The sequence below is a fragment of the Mesoplodon bidens genome (genome assembly GCF_964165515.1).
Source record: "Mesoplodon bidens genome assembly, chromosome: X".
NCBI classification, from domain to species: Eukaryota; Metazoa; Chordata; class Mammalia; order Artiodactyla; family Ziphiidae; genus Mesoplodon; species Mesoplodon bidens.
This window is the reverse complement of record NC_138163.1, coordinates 106,741,841-106,763,294: the sequence shown is the minus strand read 5'-3', so window position 1 is coordinate 106,763,294 and position 21,454 is coordinate 106,741,841. Positions and strand designations below refer to the sequence as shown.

At 41.7% G+C, this 21,454-nt stretch overlaps 1 protein-coding gene and 2 long non-coding RNA genes across 3 annotated transcripts in view; all 3 read left to right on the top strand.

Moving 5' to 3' along the window:
* Positions 1–2,186, top strand: part of CYBB (cytochrome b-245 beta chain) — a 33,584-nt gene extending 31,398 nt beyond the window's left edge. Inside the window, exon 13 of the mRNA XM_081222121.1 lies at positions 700–2,186. Coding sequence (XP_081078247.1) covers positions 700–826 — 127 coding nt within the window. The 3' untranslated portion in view covers positions 827–2,186. The remainder of the gene's footprint in view (positions 1–699) is intronic.
* Positions 2,187–2,317: 131 nt separating this feature from the next.
* Positions 2,318–7,742, top strand: LOC308608785. Its single transcript, XR_014014232.1, has 3 exons — positions 2,318–2,675; positions 3,599–3,759; positions 7,718–7,742. It is a non-coding gene; the product is annotated as an uncharacterized lncRNA (long non-coding RNA).
* Positions 7,743–8,890: 1,148 nt separating this feature from the next.
* Positions 8,891–19,557, top strand: LOC308608784. Its single transcript, XR_014014231.1, has 4 exons — positions 8,891–9,017; positions 14,621–14,901; positions 17,206–17,297; positions 19,106–19,557. It is a non-coding gene; the product is annotated as an uncharacterized lncRNA (long non-coding RNA).
* The last annotated feature ends 1,897 nt before the right edge of the window (positions 19,558–21,454 follow it).

Here is a 21,454-nt window from a genome sequence, read left to right as displayed (position 1 = left end):
GGCTACTGGTCTGGAACCAGAGCTAGAGGAGCAAGGCTTTAGAGTCTAAAATGTTGAGGGATGAAGCCACACGAAGCTGTTGGCAGAGGTGGTGTTCCTGAAGCGGATTTGTCCTTGATTTTAAGATGCTGGGGTGTTTGGGGACACAGAGCCCTGAAGGGCAGTGGCCCACAGGCTCACAAATTCACCCTCATTTTCTCTGTAGTAGAAGTTTCCGCAAACCCTGCTTGCATGTCATTTTTTCAGAGAAGTCAGCTGCCTTTTTTTTTTTTTTTTTTCTTTTTGCGGTATGCGGGCCTCTCACTGTTGTGGCCTCTCCCGTTGCGGAGCACAGGCTCCGGACGCGCAGGCCCAGAGGCCATGGCTCACGGGCCCAGCCGCTCCGCGGCATATGGGATCCTCCCAGACCGGGGCACGAACCCGTATCCCCTGCATCGGCAGGCGGACTCTCAACCACTGCGCCACCAGGGAGGCCCCAGCTGCCTTTTGAAGTAGCCAGCTGCCCGCCCCTCCCAGCCCCGCAAACAGGGCCGAGCCACACTCTCTCATGGTGACCTGAACTCTGTCATTTGCGAAAGGACAAAGGAACAGAGGGGACTCTGCTCTGAGGCCTGAAATCAATAAGAAATGCCCCCATGTGCTTTGTAATTGAGCCCATCCCAAAGCCTGAAACTGTCTTTTTTCTTTCTTTCCCAAAAGTACCAGAATAGGAGTTTTCCTCTGTGGACCGGAAGCCTTGGCTGAAACCCTCAACAAACAGTGCATCTCCAACTCCGACTCTGGCCCCAGGGGAGTGCATTTCATTTTCAATAAGGAAAATTTCTAACTGGTCTCTTCCATGAGGAAATAAATGTGGGTTGTACCGCCAAATGCCCCAATAATGCTAGTTGATAATATAAGTTCCCTCCTTTAAAGAAAAAGAGAGAAAGAGAAACTATAATGTGATGATTTGCCCTGAAAGGAATGTCAAAGATTGTTTAACAGTCATAAATTTGCATTTGTATGGGGCTTTATGGTTTTCAGAGCAATTATCTACACATTTTTTCATTTTGTTTCCTCACAGTAATTCCAGAGAAAGGTAGGGCAAGGATTCTCAGACTCAGGTCTCAGGATTTAAAAATGGGGGCTCAAAATGGTGAAGTAGCTTCCCTAAGATTAAAGCTGAGACTGGCTCTGGACCATCTGACTCTAGGTTTGGTGATCTTTCAGCAATACCAGGCTGCCTGGAAATAGGTTTGTATACTCCCCAAAAGAAGAAGCAAACCAGGGAGTAACTATTCATATTCGCTTTTGTGTCATCTTTGTTATCATTATTGTCCTATCAAAGGAAATTTTCCAAATAAGAGATAATATATGCTGAGAGTGATTCATCACTTAATGGTGACAGTACACTCCAGTTTACCAGTGCAGCAGCCTAACTGGGTCAGAGATTCCTCCTACAAAAGAATATTAGACCGACTGGAATTAATGTATGCCCCAGCAGAGAGTGGATACTCAATGAAAGTTTGCTGAATGAATGAATGAATGAAAGGACATTTAAAACCATACAGTGCCAGGGTAGAACTAATTGAAAGCTTTAAACGGAATTATCTGAGGAAATCACTTCTGAGACTTGTTGACCAAAGGAACCTGAGTTGATTCTCTTGAAGGTAAAGAACAGGCTAAGGTTAGTAACCAATAGGTTGTCCTGTCCAAACATTTTTATTTGAAACATGCAGGAAAGGGAGATAGAGGCAGAGAATTGAACTCCTGTCCTAACTCTGGCCGGCTCCTTATGCTATGAAAAAAATGCAAACTGATTTATTGCCGGAAACGGTCTCCTCCAGCCAGCACTTGTGAATCTGAAATTAAGAATTGTGACAAATATGTGTCTGATACGCCCATCTGCTTTAAATAGCATCCACACTTTGTTTTACTTAAATACACGTGCAAAAGAGATCTTACTGGTGTAACTAATGATTTATTGTTCTATCATCATGATCCTGATGAAATTTACATCCCAGAAACTAAAATCCCTAGCTTACTGTGTAGGTACTGGATTCATACCCAGTAGAATGTTCTGGATATCTGTGAGTTTGAGAGTCTCTAAATCATTGTTAATGTGGCCAGAAAGGTTTTTTTTCCCCCCTCAGGACTGCTCCTACTTCTGGGAACTAAAAACAGCTTTATTTGTTATATCCTCTGGGGCCACAGATATTTAGAAGTATTCAACTTTGATAATGAGAAAGAAAGAGAAGGGAGCAGGGGGGAGGGGCAGAAGATGGGGTTAGGAGGAAAGGGGAGGGAAGGGGGAAGAGAATAGAAGGAGAGTGAGAGAAAGCGAAAAAAGGCAAAAGGGGAGGGTAGGTGAAGGGGGTCACTTTCTACCCCAGATTAAAGTCTTGTACGTATTGAATGTAATTGCAGGAGCTACACACATATTCATTTTATTTTGATAACATATGGTATTGAATCTGAAATTCTGGCCATGAATTTGATGCTGAGTGGGCATATTCAGGGGACTGGGCTGAACTAGTAAGAACTCAGTTGTTCCTTTGGGTTCCCAGGATGCCCCGGCCACTGAGGGTCGGTCCTGACAAGTCAGGCTTGCTTTGAGAATGTCACCTCCCCACAATGTCCCAAGACTGTTTCTGCAAAGAGAAACTTAGGTCCAGCCTGTTCACACTGCACCCCAGGTATCAGTTCATTCATTCAACAAACTTTTATTGTGCTATTACTATGACTCAGGCTCTGTGTTGATAGCTTCAGTTCTTTACACCAAAGTGTGAGCCAGAGGGGGAACCAGAGTTATAAGGAGTCTGAGAATCTGGGCCCTCGCTCACCTGTGTGGCCTAAGTAAAACCAACTCCATTTGTTGCTCTGAAAATGTTTCTCCAGGGTTTTCTTTTTTTTTTTTTCTTCTTTTTTTTTTTTGCGGTACGCCGGCCTCTCACTGTTGTGGCCTCTCCTGTTGTGGAGCACAGGCTCCAGATGCGCAGGCTCAGCGGCCATGGCTCATGGGCCTAGCCGCTCCGTGGCATGTGGGATCTTCCCGGACCGGGGCACGAACCCGTGTCCCCTGCATTGGCAGGCGGACTCCCAACCACTGCGCCACCAGGGAAGCCCCAGGGTTTTCTATTTTTGACACCAACAGAGTTACCAAAATAGAGAGATCTTCCCTGTGTTATCCTGGTTATGAGATGAAAAATGAGTGTAAAAGTTCTTGTCATTATGAGAGCTTCCTTCTCCGTTCTTCTCCCCAGCCATCGGCTGCCTGCACAGCTTTTTTAGCATTTAGTATTTAGTAACAGATAGTGAGAAAACGATTAAGCATTGTTTTTAATCTCAAGGCTATGAAGGCTTTTCTTATTTCTTTTGCTCTTGCAACACTGCATTTATGAAATTTAAATACTTGTAGATGTTGTGTGTGAATAGTTTACGGGGGGTGGGGGGACCCTGGGAGATAATTCTTGGGAAGAACTATCAAAACTGTGCTCAATTATTAAAATGAATGAGCTCTCTCTGTGTCTGTGTTATTGATCTTCATATTCAAGGGTGGATTCAGATGGCAAAGATTTTCTCTGCCCCAGTGGGATTGAGATTCTCTGTGTTTTTGTAGATACGTCAAACACTGCACAATTTCTGGATTGAGAAGGGAAAACTGAGTACTGAGTTCTGTACTAATGTCCTGGTGACCCTCACAGCACTGGTATAAGGGAATGGACAAGGGAGTTTCACCTGACATTGCAGACAAAATTTCAAAGGCAAAGAAGTCCTAGTGTAAGACCTCTTTTTTTCATTTCCACTCACCTTTTCGGTTCTCACTTTGCAATTAGCTGCCATCAAATCAGGTTGTGAGTATACATATATGTGCTCATGGTTCTGCACTGGTCATTGTTCTAAGTGAGTCAACCAGTTATGATCCCCGCCCCCCCCATGTAGGAAAGGGATAGAGGTGTGGGCATATGCTGCCATGGGGGGAAAGGTCATTAACTGAAATAAATGTCAATAATAGAAATAGCTAATGTTTAATAAACACCTACTATGCCAAACATTTTACATCCACTTCAGCTAATCCCTCAGGACACTGCAAGGTAGTCATTTTATCCCAATTTCGTTGATAAAAAAACAAACAAAAGAACTGAAGCTGAGGGCTTCCCTGGTGGCGCAGTGGTTGAGAGTTTGCCTGCCAATGCAGGGGACGCGGGTTCGTGCCCCGGTCCGGGAAGATCCCACATGCCGCAGAGCAGCTGGGCCCGTGGGCAATGGTCACTGAGCCTGCACGTCCGGAGCCTGTGCTCCACAACGGGAGAGGCCACAACAGTGAGAGGCCCGCATACAGCCAAAAAAAAAAAAAAAAAAGAACTGAAGCTGAGAGAGGATAACTGATAGGCTCAAACTATCCCACAACTACTGGGTGACTGTGTCAAAATTAAGTCCATATCTTTCTAGCTAAAAAGCCCATGTTCTTTATACCACACTAACAGATTAGACAAGGTATAAGTAACCAAGGAGATTTTTAAAGCTACTGTGCTAGGTACAGATTCTGCACCAAGAATAGCTGGGTAACAGTGGTGGTATAAACCTCTGGTTTATGCCATCTAAGTATCTTGGTATCTTAGTTTAGAAACATTCGTTAACTGGATTCATGCTAATTTTTACTTTTATTTATTCTGATGTTTTTTCAGCTTTATTGAGGTATAGCTGACAAATAAAATTATAAGATATTTAAAGCATACAACATGATGATTCACCAAATGTTTTTCCAAAGAACAGCAACTTTCACTTATGTAACCACAATGCAATGAACCAATCCAAGAAATTTAACACTGATACAAAACTAGCATTTACTATATAGTCTACGTATAGGTGACATTGTATCCTTCATGCATTGTATTAGGAGGTAGGTATTGTCAGTTTGTCCTGTTATTAGTGGTATTAAGTTTCATCACCAGATTCTTCTGTTATAAACGTAAAGGTATTAATTTACTTTTGTAATTAGTAATTAACATTTGGGGACTATGTACTGACTGAATAAATATCATTTTCTCCAATTGTCTTTCTCCCAGTCGTTCTAGCATACATTGATGAAATTACACTGAATCGATTTTTATAATGATGGTTACAAAATATCTGGATTCTTAAACCTCAGTAATCTGCCAATTTCTTTCTTCCCCCAGATTTATTGAGATACAATTGATACGTAACATTGTGTAAGCTTAAGATGTACAATGTGTTGATCCGATACATCTGTATATTGCAAAATGATTACCATGATAGAATTAGCTAACACTTCCATCCTGTCATATAATTACCATCGCTTTTTTGTGGTGAGAACATTTAAGACATACTCTTTGCATTATCCCACAGGTTTTGACATGTTGCACTTCCATTTTCATTTGTTTTGAGATATTTCTTGATTTATCTTTGATTTCTTCTTTGACCCATTGGTGTTCAGGAACATGTTGTTTAATTTCCACATATTTGTGAATTTTCCAGTTTCTTCCTGTTATTGATTTCTAGCTTCACACCATTGTGGTCAGAAAAGATACTTATGATTTCAATCTTCTTAAATTTACTAAAACTTGTTTCTGACCTATCATTTAATCTATCCTAGAGAATGTGCTGTGTGTGCTTGAGAAGAATGTGTATTCTGTTGCTGTTAGATGGAAAGTTCTGTATATCTCTGTTGGTTCCATTGGTCTAAACTATGTTTCAGGTCCAACATTTCCTTGCTAATTTTCTGTCTGGATAACCTATCCATTGTTGAGAGTGGGGTATTGAAGTCCCCTACTATTATTGGATTGTTGTCTATTTCTCCCTTCAGATCCGTTAGTATTTGCTTAATGCATTTAGGTGCTCCAATATTGGGTGCATATATATTTATGTTTATTATATCTTCTTGACTAATTGGCCACCTTATTATATAATGACCATCTTTGTCTCTTGTTACCATTTTTGCCTTAAAGTCTATGTTGTCTGGTATAAGTATAGCTACTCCTGCTCTCTTTTGTTTCCACTTACGTGGAATATCTTTTGCCATCCCTTCACTTTGAGCCTATGTGTGTCCTTAAAGCTGAAGTGAGCCTCTTGTAGGCAGCATATAGTTGGGTCTTGTTTTCTACCCATCCAGCTACTCTCTGCCTTTTGATTGGAGAATTCAATCTGTTAGCATTTAGAGTAATGATCGATTGGTAAGGACTTACTAGTGAGATCTTTTAAATTTTTTTCTGGCCATTTTGTAGTTCCATTTTTCTTTTATTCCTTTCTTGCTGTCTTCCTTTGTAAATTGAAGAATTCCTTAGTGGTATGCTTTACCTTTACCTTCCTTAGTGTTACCCTGCCTCTTTACCTTTTGTGTATGTACTGTATATTTTTGCTTTGTGGTTCCCATGAGGCTTACATAAAACATATATATAACAGTCTATCGTACACTGATAATTTCATTTTGATTACATACAAAAACTCAATCCTTCTACTACCCCCTTTTATATTTTTATGTCACCATTTACATCCTTTTATATTGTGTAACTATTGACGTTAACAAATTGTTGAAGCTATAGCCATTTTAATACTTTTGTCCTTCAACCTTTATATAGAGTTAAATAGTCAACACATCACCATATTACAGTATTAGGGTATTCTGAATCTAACCCTATGCTTACTTTTACCAGTGTGTTGTATATTTTCACATGTTTTCATGTTACTAATTAGCATCTTTTTGTTTCAGCTTGAAGAACTCTTTTCAGCATTTCTCGTAAGGCAGATTTAGTGGTGAGGAATTCCCTCAGCTTTTGTTTATTAGGGAAAGTTTTTATTTTGCCTTCAATTCTAAAAGGCAGCTTTGCTGGGTAAAGTATTCTTGACTGGCAGCTTCTTTCTTTCAGCATCTTGAATATATCATCCCATTCTCTCCTGGCCTGCAAGGTCTCTGCTGAGATATCCACTGATAGCCTTATAGAAGTTCCCTTGTACGAGAGATTTTTTTTTTTTCTTTTGCTGCTTTTAAAATTCTCTCTTTGGTTTTAGACAGTTTTGTTGTTGTTGTTGTTGTTTTGTTTTGTTTTACATCTCTTGGAGAAGATTGTTTTGGGTTGAAATTTTTAGGTGACCTATTAGTTTCATGAACTTGGATATCTAAATCTCTTCCCATGTTTGGGAAGCTCTCAGTCATTATTCTTTAAATAAGCTTTCTTCTCCTTTTCACCTCTCTTCTCCTTCTGGAACTCCAATGATGTATACATTATTTTTTATGGTGCCCCATAATTCCCCTAGGCTTTCTTCATCCTTTGCCATTCTTTTTTCTTCTTGCTCATTGATTGGATAATTTCAATTGGTCTATCTTCTCACTCATTGATTCTCTCTTCTGTTTGCTAAAGTCTACTGTTGAAGCTCTCTATTGAATTCTTCAGTTCAGTTATTGTATTCTTCAGCTCCAAAATTTCTGTTTGGTTCTTTTTAATTTTTTCTATCTTTTTTTGAACTTCTTATTTTGTTCTTGTATTGTTTCCTGATATCATTAAATTGTTTATCTGTGTTCTCTTGTAGCTCTCTGAGCATCTGTAGAATAATTATTTTGAATTCTTTATTGGGCAATTCCTGGATCTCCATTTCTCTGGGGCCAGTTACTGAAATTTTACTGTATTCCTTTGGTGGAGACATGTTTCCCTGATTCTTCATGATCCCTGTAGCCTTCAATAGATGTCAGCATATTTGAAGAAGCAGTCATTTCTTCCAGACTTGATGGACTGAGTTCTGTAAGGGAAGCCTTTTACCTGCAGAAGGGGACATACTGGATCATGTTGTGACCCTGGGTCTACTGGTGCAGGGTGCCAAGTGTGGTCTGGAGAAGTGCAGTGTCTCTTCAGCTCAGGCCGCTGTGTGGTCCTTGGTGAGTACTGTATGGGGCAGGGGCGGGGGGGCGGTCTGCAGTGGCTGCAAGGGCTGTTAGGATCCTAAACGGTACCTCCAGTTCCAGTAGCTAGTATAGGCAGTGGGGGTGGCCAGAGCTGGTGGTATACATACACTTGGTTGTGGAGGCCAGCTGCAGGTGCCCATGTAGTGACTGAGGCTAGTTGCAGACACACTCGTAGTGATGGGAACCAGGGCAGGTAGCAAGGGTCGGGCTAACTATGTGCCCTCTAGTAGCTGCAGGGGACCTGGCTGTTCACATGCTTTCCTGTGGCTGCATACTCTCCCCTGGTGGGTGTGCACCCTGCAGTGGAGGCTGGTGATGGGTTCAGGCTGGGGGCGTGCAGGTGCAAAGCTGGAGGTGGGCACAGGTGGGCAGTGTGGTGCTGGCCAGTGACAGGACACGGCCCGATCTGGGCCCACAAGCAGCTGTGGTTGTGGGTGCACTCACCTATGGCTGCTCACTCACCCGTGGCTACATACCCTCCCCCTGGGCTTGCAGGCTACAGTGGAGGCCAATGACTGGCATCAGGCCGGTGGTGTGCAGGTGCACAGCCGCAGGGGCTAGCCTTCAGAGCAGGTATGGCCGTGGGATCACCTAGGGGTGGGCCATAGGCTGGGATTTTGCACTTAGGCAGCTGCAGAAGCTCCACCCGGTTCTGAGCATGGCTCCAGGGCTCTGGTAGGGGTGGGGAGGGACTCAGGCGGCTGGCCTCTTACACTCGCCCAGCCACAGAGAGCTCACTGGCTGCAGGTGTGATCCCGCTTCTGGTGGGTGGGGCGGCAGTAGGTGGGGAGCGGGGAGAGACTCAGGTAGCTAGCGTCATTGAACAGAATACCTGTGGGGCAAAAGCTGGAGAGATCAGCAGTGCATCCGCAGCAGCTGTGCTGGCCACTGGCTTCATCAGTGGGGAAATCTGAGTTTCTGCGCAGAGCGGGTCTCTGTGAATCACGCTCTCTCCCACTACGTGTCTGCTAATAATAGCCTCTGCTTTCCTTCCTAGCTCGTAGCCGGCTGTATTGACATTTCAGCTTTGCTGGTGGGTGGGGTGAAACTGAAGCGGAACCTTCGTGAGGGGTCCCAGGAAGCTGAGGACGCTGTCACTCACCCCACTCTTAAGGAAGGGGTGAGTTCTGGGGAGGGGAACTCTTTCTAGCTGGGAGCTTCCTTCTTGGCCCTGAACAATGCCAGCCGCAGGGGTTGGGGTGGAGGGGCGATGGGGGCAGAAAGCATTTGTTTTTCTTTTCTTTGTGTGTGATTGTTCTTGGTTTTTTGGTTCCACGGTGTTGCTGAAAGTTCCTAAGTGGACTCTAGAGGTCTCCCAGAGCCGTTTTTTGTTCAGGGAGAGTGTCCAGTCCTTAATCTCTGTAGGGAGATCGGGAAGCTGGGTTCTCCTACGTCACTATCCCGTAACCTAATTTTCACTTACGAATGGACCTATTAAGAAATGGAATGATTTTGCTTGGAGGAAAGAAGCCTTCAGAGTAGCCCAATAATATTTATGTAATCTACATTTTTATATTTATTTTGTGCATGAAGGATTTCTATCTGACAGAAAAGGCCAGTTATCGTCAATATTGTGTGTGTGTGTGTGTTATGAAGTAAAATTGCATGAGGAAGAAGCTAAGTTATAAAAGGACAGTTTCTCAACTCTAAATGTTGTTGGGTATATACTTTTCTGTGGACAAGAGGAAGTACTAAGAAACATTGGACATGAATAGTGGCCACTATGAATTTATTTTCTCGATCTTACTCTGAGAACTGTACCTGTCTGACTTCTGGAAACAGCCCAAAGTATTATATTCTGAAACTTCATCCTTCAGAGAAGACTACTCCAAATACAGTAAATCTGACTTATATAAAAAAAATTAGGCTCAAAAGATCTTCATAAGTTTTAGAATTACATTAGAATATTAAGTAATCACCAAGTTTACCATTATGTTAGATCACTTGATTACTAAACATTGCTTCCTCTTTCCGGTCATGCAATTCCCAATTAAGTAACAAGAAAATCACCAGCCCTCCCACTCACATAGAAGCTAAACATCGCTCTTTCAGATCAGATGGGGGACGGTGGGGAATTCAGGGCAGAAGGAAGGAATCACCTTTGTCTTTCCTGAGATTTTAGAGCAAATTTCAGATATCCTTGCACTGGTTGATAAGAAAAAAGAATCATGCTATCTAAGCATTTCCTGGGGTTAGTTAACGCGCCTGTAGTGGCTGAAAATCACCAGAGCACACAATTCACATGGTAGTTTTTCCATATGTAGCTAATGAAGCTCAGCACACCTATCTGATGATCCTGTTTTCCAGTTGGGAGCTCTGCAGCACCTATCCATGGCTAAAATATTAAACTCAGGCGACTCTGTTGTCAACTTCCTGGTGCATTTATTACTCAGTGTTTCATTCTTCTAGGGCCAATGTGCCTGTGACTTCACTGAGATCAAAGGCCACATCCAACTCACAATGAAAGTAGACAGTAAAACTCCTTTTAAGAATATGACTTTTTGCGCTTTTTTCCTTTGTAGAAAACATTCAGCAAATTTTACTTTCCACTTGGTAGGTAGAAAAATGCATTTTGAGAAATCTTCCTCTTTAAGATATTGTATATCGAGAGTGGAGGTAGAAACAGGGAAAAAATGAAACATCACTAGATGATACAGCATTAATTAGACGGAGTGAAACAAAATAGGGAATATTAAAATAAAATGGAGTGATTCTTTTTCCTTGCTTTAAAAAAGTAAATGACGTTTCAGTTGATTGCAGTGTGGCCCCGATCTTCCACTTCTCTCTGTATCCACGTCCTCTGATATGTGGCTTCACAGTTTCTTCCGTCAAGAGGAGGAGTGTATTTGCTCACCCCTTGAATCTGGGCTATTCCTGTGACTTGCACTGACCAATAGAATGCAGTGAAATTGATGTGTGTGTTCCAGAGTCCAGACGTCAAGAAACCTGGCATGCTTCTCTTCTCTGTTTTTCTCCTCTACCTTTTCCATGGTAGTATGCCCAGGCTAGCTTGCTCGAAGGTGAAATGTGTAGAATGGAGCAGATTCGGCCTAGTAGTGCCGAATCTGGAGGGGTCCAGGATGAGAGTTGAAGGTGATTATATTCATGGCCACATTGCATGGGAAAGTTTTCTGGGGGTTACCATAAAGACCATGTTGGCTTTACTATGAGTAAAAACACTATATCCTTTGAATTGTCATGACTTATGTGGAGTTTTACTTGCTTTGAAAATCCCTGGGATCATGGATCCCAAATTGTTGCCACGTAGAAAATACAGGTAATTTATTTTAGACAAATGACTAGCATGTTGTTCTGTCTATGTAGAAATAAGCTATCGGGCAATCTTACTGTCTGAAACAGAACTAAAGACTGGGGATGAGGGCAGGAGGAAGTGTCTGAGCTGCCAAAATAGAACTAAAATCCACAAACAGTACGTTAAACTCTGAAACCAAATCTGCCAAAAACAATCTGAAATTCAGTCAGAGCTTTTTCACACTCGCCATAACAAGCTTCGTGATCTTGGTCCCAGGGTTAAAAGAAGAGAGAAGAATTATTAGAGGTATACACACAATGGTACCAAGTGACATCTGAGAACCTAAAGAAAGGACAAAGAAAGAAATGCTACAAGCAGACTCAAAAACTCAGAAACATAACAATCTGGGGTCATTTAGTGTAAGGGCAAAGAGGTCCATGTACCTCAACAGAACTTAAAGGCATCATGGTACTGTATTTCTTTTTTGTTTTCTTTTGGTACTGTATGTCTTCATTCGTTCATTCATTCATTCATATTCGACGAATGCTATATACACTGAGCTTTTTCTCTGGTCAGTGTACTGGCCAGAACCTAAAGGGCTGGGGATACTCATTAGAACCTACAATTTGACACAATAACATGTGTAATGGCAATGATGTTTTTAATACTCCATTCACAAAAGAGTTAAATCATGTTGAGTCAGCTAAATATTCATGCACAGTGGTTAAGATTTTTGCCTATGTTTAAAGGGTAAACTTTCAGTTATCTGGAAAGTGCAGATATTGAGAATGACTCATTTCAGGGTGTTCCTAGACGGCTTAAGTTTTGCATTATTAGTATGTCTAATAATAAGTTAGTATGTCTAATTTCCAGTACAGGAATGTCCACATTTCTTGGAGAAAGGGAAGGAGAACTTATATAGGTTTTCCTTAAAGAAATAAACTTTGTTTACAATTAATTTAAAGATAAAAATCAAGAATTAGTTTGCTTTAAAAGTGGGGAGGGGAAAACCAAGTTACATGATATTTAAGGCATTGAAAAAGAAAAGTAGTTTTATTCTTATAAAAACAATTCCTTAAATCTTCTGCTGAAAGTGAAAAATACAGAATATACTAAAAAAATTTTCTTTTACCTTTCACTTTCTTACTGGTATTTAAAAACAAAATTAGTTATTTTCAGAAATGAGGAAGTTTTGACCTGCTGGATAAAGTTCTGCTGCAGGTGGTATTGATTGCTTTCAGATGACAGAGAACTTATAAGCTCTTCTCTAAGTGAAGATTATACTGGGAAAATGAATCCAAAGCATACCCAGCATTTAGAAAAAACATAGCCTTGTTAAATAGTCATGAAACCCACAAGTCACATGGAAAAGACAGATTCAACTACACAATAAAAATTCAGACACTTACAGTTCAAGATGGTGAACTGACCCTAAGCAATTCTCCTTCTCTTTCTCCCAAGACTCATAAAGCACATTTAAAAATAATAATAGGGCTTCCCTGGTGGCACAGTGGTTGCGAGTCCGCCTGCCGATGCAGGGGACACGGGTTCGTGTCCCGGTCCGGGAAGATCCCACATGCCGTGGAGCGGCTGGGCCCATGAGCCATGGCTGCTGAGCCTGCGCGTCCGGAGTCTGTGCTCCGCAACGGGAGAGGCCACAACAGTGAGAGGCCCGCGTACCGAACAACAACAACAACAACTAATAATAATAATAGTAATAACAGTATAACCCGTGCAAAAAGAATAGAAGAGGACCATCAAGGGATAAAAGATTTCAACATATTCCTAGAAGCTGGATAATTGGTAGAGGAGTGGTGATTCATGAACTGGGATGGAGGAAACCAAAACCAGAATTATGTGATGAGGAGGCTAAAGCTTAGGAAGATGCCTACCTATCCTGAAGAATGCCGGAGGGTTTAGGGACGTGGAGATACCAGAGATAAAGAAGGAGAATAGTGACAACTGTGACTGACAAGAGTAGAATCCCTCATCCAACCAGTGAAAGTTCCAGAAAGAGTACAGAGATAGCAGGTGGGAGAAAAGCATCAAAGAGACAAAATAATTTATCTGAGCTAAATGACACTAGTCATCATGCTGATAGATTCCACTGAGTAACCAGTACATTGAAAACACATCCCCACATCTAGACACAATTTTACAAAATTTCAGAATATCAGGTTAGAGCAAGATGGCAATAGCCTACAGAGAAGAAAAATTAAAGCTAAATCACACAAATCAAAACACAGTTAACCCATAATGCAGAAAGACTCAAACTGTTTCTACCAACACTGGCAACTAGAAGACCATGAACTAAGGCCCTCAAAGTTTTGCTGGAAGTTATATTTAACCTTGAATTCTATGCTATCTCAGACTAGGGCCTCTCAAAAGCAGAGTTTAAAGCAAAGATGAAAGTGGTGATACTTTGCTTGCTAGGTATAAGCCCAGGGTGGTGAGGGTGAGGAACAGGGGAAGTGAGGCAAGGAAGTATGAAGCACCAGATGTTAAGCATCACTGCACTGACCACCGATTCACAATGAGCCCCAAACTCATTAGGTGTGTATGCTCAGTGCTTGAGTCTTCTCTCAAAGGCCTTCGAAAGGCACTGCACCTCCAAGTGGTCCAAGAAAGAAAGGGGTGGGAATTTATCTTGCCAGTGTATTCCTCTTGTCTGTTTTCCACTGGTCAAGATCCATTCCATGGGACTATAACCTCCTATGATATTGCAATATAAGATATATATATATTCCAGGCTACTGGCCAGATCTCCTAAAACCTTTGTAATTTCCTAAGCAATATAGGTGCTAGGAACATCTTTTGTTCTAATATTTGGTCTTTGACCCCAGTTGCTGATACAGAACTCCTAAATCTCTTGGAATTTCCTGAGTGATGGGAGCATCTTTGGTTCGAATGTGGCGACTGTTGGTGGACAGAATTCTAGAGAGTTTTAGTATAGGGGCTGGTCACCTGAAAGACCAAGCCGTAATTAGAAGCAGGGAAATTTCAGCTCCACTCCCCCATCCTCCAGAAAGGGGAGAGGGGCTGGTGATTGACTTAATAACTGATCCTGCCTGTGTGATGAAGCCTCCATAAGAGTCTCTGAACTGCAGAGTTCAGAGAGCCTCCAGGTTGCTGAACACACAGAGGTGCTGAGAGGGTAGCACATCCCAAGAGGGTGTGGAACCTCTGTGGCTCCTCCCCCATACCTCAGGCTACGCATCTCTTCCAAGTGGCTATTCCTTAATTGTATCCTTTTATAATGAACTGGTAATCTAGAAAGTAAAATGTTTTCCTGAGTTCTGTGAGCTGATCTAACAAATTATCAAAGCTGAGGAGGGGATTGTGGGAACCCCAATTTATAGCCCATGGGTCAGAAGTACAGGTGACAACCTGGGACTTGTGATTGGCATCTGAAATGGGAGCCATCTTGTGGGACTGAGCCTTTAACTTGTGTAATCTGTTGATAACTCCAGGTAGATGGTGTCAGAACTGAATTGAATTGTAGGACACCTGGCTGGTGTTGGAATATTGGTCACACTTTTGGGTTGCATCGTCCAGCCTCAGTGACGTGTCAGGAACTAGAAAGACATCATGCTCTGCGTCGGGACATTTCATTGAAGTCTGTATGGGGAGGAAAGGAGCCAGCCCACACAGATGGGGCTCTGACCCAGAAGGAAAGAAAGGAGGCATTTGAGAGAATCGGAGAGAAAGAAGCACAGAGTTTATATCCCATAACCCAGCTAAACACTCCATGGTGAGGCAGAATAAAGACATTTTCTACTTCCATTTTCTTTTTTTTTTGAATTATTTATTTATTTTGGCCATGCCTCATGGCTTGCGGGATCTTGGTTCTCCCACCAGAGATTGACCCATACCCTCAGCAGTGAAAGCGCCGAGTCCTAACCACTGGACCACCAGCAGTTAGCCAGGGAATTCCCTCGAATTATTTATTGACATATAATATATGTAAAGCAAAGTGTATAATGAGCACTAATCTTGACTGTACAACTCGAGAATTTTTTACATATGTAGGCACCGTGTAACACCATGAAGGTCGCGATATAGAACATCTCCAGAACCCGATTTCCCTCATGCCCCTTGACAGTCAATCCCCTACCCCTTAGAGGTAACCACTGTTCTGACTTCTAATATCATATACTTGTTGTTTTTTGCAAGCTCTGAATTTCATACACATGGAATCCTGTAGTATATGCAGTTTTGTGTCTTTTGCTTAAAAATCTTCCTGCGATTCATCCATGTTGTGTTTGTTCTTTTTTATGGTGGTGGCATCTTCCATTGTGTGATGCCACTGAAATTCATTTATCCATTCTTCCATTAATAAACATGTGGTTTCTTTCCAAGTTTGGGTTATCATGAGTAAAGCTGCTCTAAACATTCTTATATATCCTCTGATAGACATATGCATATATGTAGGAGTCAGATTCCTAGATCATAGAATAGTGTATTTTTTTAAGGTTTTTATTTTTTATTTTTATTTTTTTATTTCTGGCCATGCTGTGCAGCATGCGGGATCTTATTTCCCCAATCAAGGATCAAACCCATGCCCCCTGCAGTGGCAGTGCAGAGTCTTAACTACTGGACCGCCAGGGAAGTCCGAGTAGTGTATGTTTAGCTGTATGTTTTACTTTCAAACTTTTCCAAAGTGGTTGTCCCAATTTATAACTTACTAGCACACTATGAAGGTATAATAATTAAGAAAGTGTGGTATAAGGGCAAGGATATAAAATAGGCTATATTTTTTTTCAAGTTTATATGTATATTCAACTTAATATATATTAATAAATCAAGTTAATATATTAACTTGATGTAAACCAAATGTACGATTGCAATTAAGTCAAGGGAAAGGATGGTCTTTTCTATAAATGGTGCTGGAACAATTCTACATCCATATGGAATCATATAAACCTTGACCTCTACCAAAGTTAGAGATTAGCATAGACCTAAGTGACCTAAATGGAAAAGGTAATGAACAAAACTTCTAGAATAAGACATAGGAGACTATATTTATGATCTTGGGGGTAGGGAAAGATTTCATAAACAGTATACGATGAGCACTAACCATAAAAGAAAAAAGTTAAAAATCCGACTATAAAATTAGGAACTTAGGTTCATCAAAAAATATCATTAAGGAAGTAAAAAGACAAGTCACAGATGGGGAGAAGATAATTACAATACATATATCCATAAAGGACTCATATTCCAAATATATAAAGAACTTGTACAGATCTGTAACAGAGACAAATTCAAAATGAACACTTGGACAGTCACTTCTCAACAAAATATATCTAAATAGCCAATAAACATGAAAAATTCTCAATATCATCAGGCATCAGGAAAACTCAAATTAAGATCACAAGGCAATCCTACCTCGTATCGACCAATACAGCTAAAATTAAAACTTTTGGTGTTAGTGGGGACATGGAGCAATTGGAACTCTAAGACATTTTCAGATTTTTAGGTACACTAAAATTAACCTCCTGTAACTCTTTCCTGAGAAGTCACTTGAGGCTGTATTTTTGAAAAACGAGGAAGTAATCTAAAACAAATGAGGAAATAGGATCTAGAAAGCAATGGTTCTAACCCAGGAGAGCAGAGCGAAAATGTCCCAGGATTATGGCTGTGGTGTATTTCAGGCTGAGCAGCTATTTCAGACAGAAGCAGGAGAAGAGTGCTCCAAAACAATCTCCAGGAAATAAAGGAAGTTGATGGAATAAGTAAAGTGTTAGAGAGTTGGGTTTCTTGAGCATATGGGAAAAGCATTTGATGGGAGTTAAAAAAAAAAAAAGGAATCCATTCAGACGTCACTCTAGGAATATTCTCTCTTTAGTGGTATAGACATGACATTAGATCCATAGAGAAGGAAAAATAATACTAGCACAACTCAGCTTGAAGATAATAATAATAATAAAAGATAATGATCTATATTATGTAGAATGCTATACTGTCATAATAATGAAAATGTTTATTGGTTTTCTGATTTCAGAATTATTACAAGCATACGTCATTTTATTGTACTTCCCTTTATTGTGTTTTGCAGATACTGTGTTTTTCTACAAACTGAAGGTTTGTGGCAACCCTGTGTGGAGCAGGTCTGTCAGCACCATTTTTCCAACAGCATTTTTAATTAAGGTATGTACATTGTTTTCTTAGACATAATGCTATTGCACACTTAATAGACTACAGTATAGTATAAACATAACTTTTATATGCACTGGGAAACCAAAAAATGTGTGTGACTCGCTTTATTGAGATATTCACTTTATTGTGGTTGTCTGGTACTGTAATATCTCTGAGGTATGCCTGTAGACAAATCACAGGAGAATTAGGTATATGTAAAAAGTTCTGAAAAGATGCACACCAAAATAATGATATGATAATGTGAGGAAGTAAGAGAGATTTGGGGTTAGGTGAAAGGGAATTCTCACTTTTACTCCACGTTGTGTTGTGTTATGTTATGTTGTGTTACTTTTTGGATATTTTGATCAGATTTCACATGATCAGATTCATGCATAGATATTGCTTACAAAACTTTAGCCTATTCTAAATTTTGGTGGGAAATGCAATCCCGGTCAGCCCATCTTATGTCTTTCCTCTTTTGAAAAACTTTCAAGGCTTCCTACTACTTCAGAATAGAGCCCCGACTTTTTAATGTGACTTAAAAGGGACTGTGTTTACTTCTTTGGCTTCACTTCTTTACTTCTTGATTTTGTACCTAATAATATTGATATTATACCTAATATCAAGGGAACTAGAAAGTGCCATCCTGCCACATGCCTACGAGTAATACTTGACACTTGTGGAGAGCACCAGTAGTTCATGGTCCTTTTGTATACAAAATACGCTCAGCCCTTGCCGAAGGATGACAACCCCAAAGGTCTCCCTTCCTGTCACAGCATTAAGCTCAAAGTCCAGGAATGTTGGTTGATACCCAGGAGTTACTGTAATTTCTACCTGCAAGCCAGTCAATTCTCAGTTAACAGCCAAGAGCACGTTGCCAACATTAAGTTGTCCATCTTTCCCTCCTAGATCTACAGGCTTAATAGATACATGATTTTCTTCCTAAGTGACTACAGGCAACATTTTTAACAAATGCTTTGCCTCTTGCATAACAAAGATCTGCACTTTTTCAGCCTTCAGTATCTGCTTTTTTGCCACTCACCAACATATGGCTATGTCAAAGTCATTTGGGTCTTTGTTGCTGCCTGCGGGCTTTCTCTAGTTGCGGCGAGCGGGAGCTACTCATCATTGTGGTGCGCGGGCTTCTCATTGCGGTGGCTTCTCTTGTTGCAGAGCATGAGCTCTAAGCACACGGGCTTCAGTAGTTGTGGCACATGGGCCCATTAGTTGTGGCTCGCGGGCTCTAGAGCGCAGGCTCAGTAGTTGGGGTGCACAGGCTTAGTGGCTCCACGGCATGCGGGATCTTCCCGGACCAGGGCTCAAACCTGTGTGGCCTGCATTGGCAGGTGGATTCTTAGCCACTGTGCCACCAGGGAAGACCTATTTTAGGTTTTGTCACAGTATGCCCTACTTCTGATCTCAATTTCTATGTCAGTAAGTCAGGATTAGGCTCTGCTGCAGTAACAAACAACTCCCAAATCTTACCAACTTAAAGCAATAAAAGCTTACTTCTTGCTATACTACATGACCATTGCATGTTGGCTGGGTGTGAGGGGAGACTGTTCAACATTTTCCTCCTGTATGGACCCAGGCGGGGGCAGGCTCCATCTTCTCGCTTCTGCTATGTGCTAAAGATGCTCTAGGCTTCACCTCATTGAATCCTCACTATTATTATTCCTGCTTTTCAGAGGAGGAAATTGAGGCATAGAGATATTAAGCAATTTTCCCAGTGTCATACCTCTAGGAAACAAAGCAGTTAGGATTTGAATCTGGGTGATGTGTCTCCCACCAAGCTTAACTACTACCCTGGATCTTCCTAGAATAATGACGAAGGGTCAAGGTAAATGAATGAAGATACTGGCGTTCCCTGGGATGCAGGGTAGGAGTTTACCTCAGAAGGTGATCTCGGAAAATCACTTCTATGGTATTCTTGCTAAAATTGCTAAAAATGCAAAGCCTGAATTCAGTCAAGATCAGACAAACCCAAATTGAGGGACATTCTAAAAAAATACCTGGGCAATAGTCTTCAAATATGTCAAGGTCATGGAAGACAAAGACGTTGAAAATCTGTTCCATATTAAGGGAGACAAAACAACTACATGCAACATGTGGACCTGGACTGGATTCTGGACCAGAAAAAGAACATTAGTCAGACAACTGATGAACTTAAGGATCAGATAACAGTATTTTTCTAATGTTAACTTTCTTATTTTTATCATTTCTCTGTGGCATGAAAAATGATAACATTTGGGTAAGCTAGGGGATGGGTATTCAGGAATTCTTTGTGCTATTTTTCTCACTTTTTTTTTTGCAAGTCGAAAGTTATTTCAAAATTAAAAGTTGAAAAATGGGAAAAAAAGAAGATGATCTTGGAAGAGAATTCTACTTTCAAACCCAGAAGTTTAATTAGTGACAATATATAAGAGCGAAATTAGGTTATGATGTTAAGTAAACAGTTAACCATTGAGTAAGAATAACGTGCACCTATTTTAGTAATTCCATTTACTTTGACAAAACGCTTAAGGCATAATCCTTGAATATAGTGCAGTATGGTTTCCAGATCTAGGGCCCCCGTGGGTCCTGGAGTACCTGCGATTATCTGGGGAGATTGGATGTGAGAGGTGAATGGCCGTGGAAGGGGTTGGTGTTGCTTGAAGCCCTAGGTGCTCTGTGGATGGTCAACTCGAAGCAGCATTCTAGGTGGAAAAGAACCACCCTGAATGGAGAAAACTGGGCTCCTCTTACAGACTTCCTCCAGGGCGTGCTGGACAGGAGCTCTGAGTGATGTGTCCCTTTGTCTCCTGCTGTGGGATGAGAGTTCAGCTGTCTACCATCTAGTGGGGCTCCAAGAAACAGGGAACTGAGAACGGAACACAGAGGACAGTCGTGTTTTGCGGTCGTGTATGAACATTGTCTCTAACACTTGGGAAAGGACGACTAGCGAGTGTTGGACATGACAGAAAAGTCCACTGATATCAGTGAGATTGTGGGGTGGGCAGCAACTGTCACCACAACTGCAACCACAGGGGATGCCATCCACCTCCTTCATGCATGACAGTTGATCACACCCTCCGTCCTTGCGAAACTCTCTTCCCTGGACTTTGCAGGACCCCACCCTCTTCTCATTTTTTTCTGACTACACTGCCTGTCCCCCAGGCCTTCCCACTCCAGTGTGTGGAGACTCCATTTGCTTACCCAGAACCTCAGCCTGCCCTTGACTCTTCTCTTACACACCACAGGCAGTTCATTATCAAGTCCTGTCGACCGTATCTTGAAAACATGTCCAGAGTCGGACCTCCTCTGCTTCTCATCACCTCCACCATAACTACCTTAGTCTGAGCCACTGTCATCTGTCAGCTGCACTACCGCAGTGGCCCTGCTAACGGGGCTCTTTGCTTCTGTTCCCACCGGCCTACTGTCCACTCTCAACACAGCAGCCATGGGGATCACATCCCTTCTCAGCTCAAAAACGTCAGCGCAACATCATCTCACGCAGAAATGGTCCCATATGATCAAGTCCCCTGGTACCTATTTGGTCTTATTTCCAATTAAGTCCCTCCTTTTCTCACTCAGCTCCAGCCACACTGGCCACTTTCTGTCCCTTAAACATACTGAGATTGGTTTCACCTCAAGATCTTTACGCTTATGGTTCCCTCTGCCTGGAAGGCGCCTTCTCTCGGGAATCTGTGTGATCCACTCCCTCACCTCCTTCCCTTCTCAGATGAAATGTCACCTTTATGAGAGAGGTCTGCTCTGACCACCCCGTCTGAAACAGCAGCCCTGCCACTGTCCCCTCCCTGAATCACCCCCTGGCCAGTGTTCTTACTTATTATGACTTCTCTATGGCACTTTTTACCCCCTGAACATACCTGTTTGTTGCCTGCCTCTCCAATAGAATGTAAGCTCCACGACAGGAGAGTTTTGTTCATTCGTTTCCCCAGAGCCTGGAATGGTGTCTGGCACATAATCAACCCTGAGTAAATATTTACTGCATGAATTACTGACTTCATGCTGTGCGTGGGAAGAGACTAGGGAAGGAAAGTAGGTCTTGGGAGTATGGCAAGAGGAGGCCCAGAAGGGCTACTGAGGAATACAAATGAGGCACCCAGCCCAGAGGCCGCAAATGAAACACAAGGATTTGGAATTCTGGTGATTTCTCTAAGGAAGAG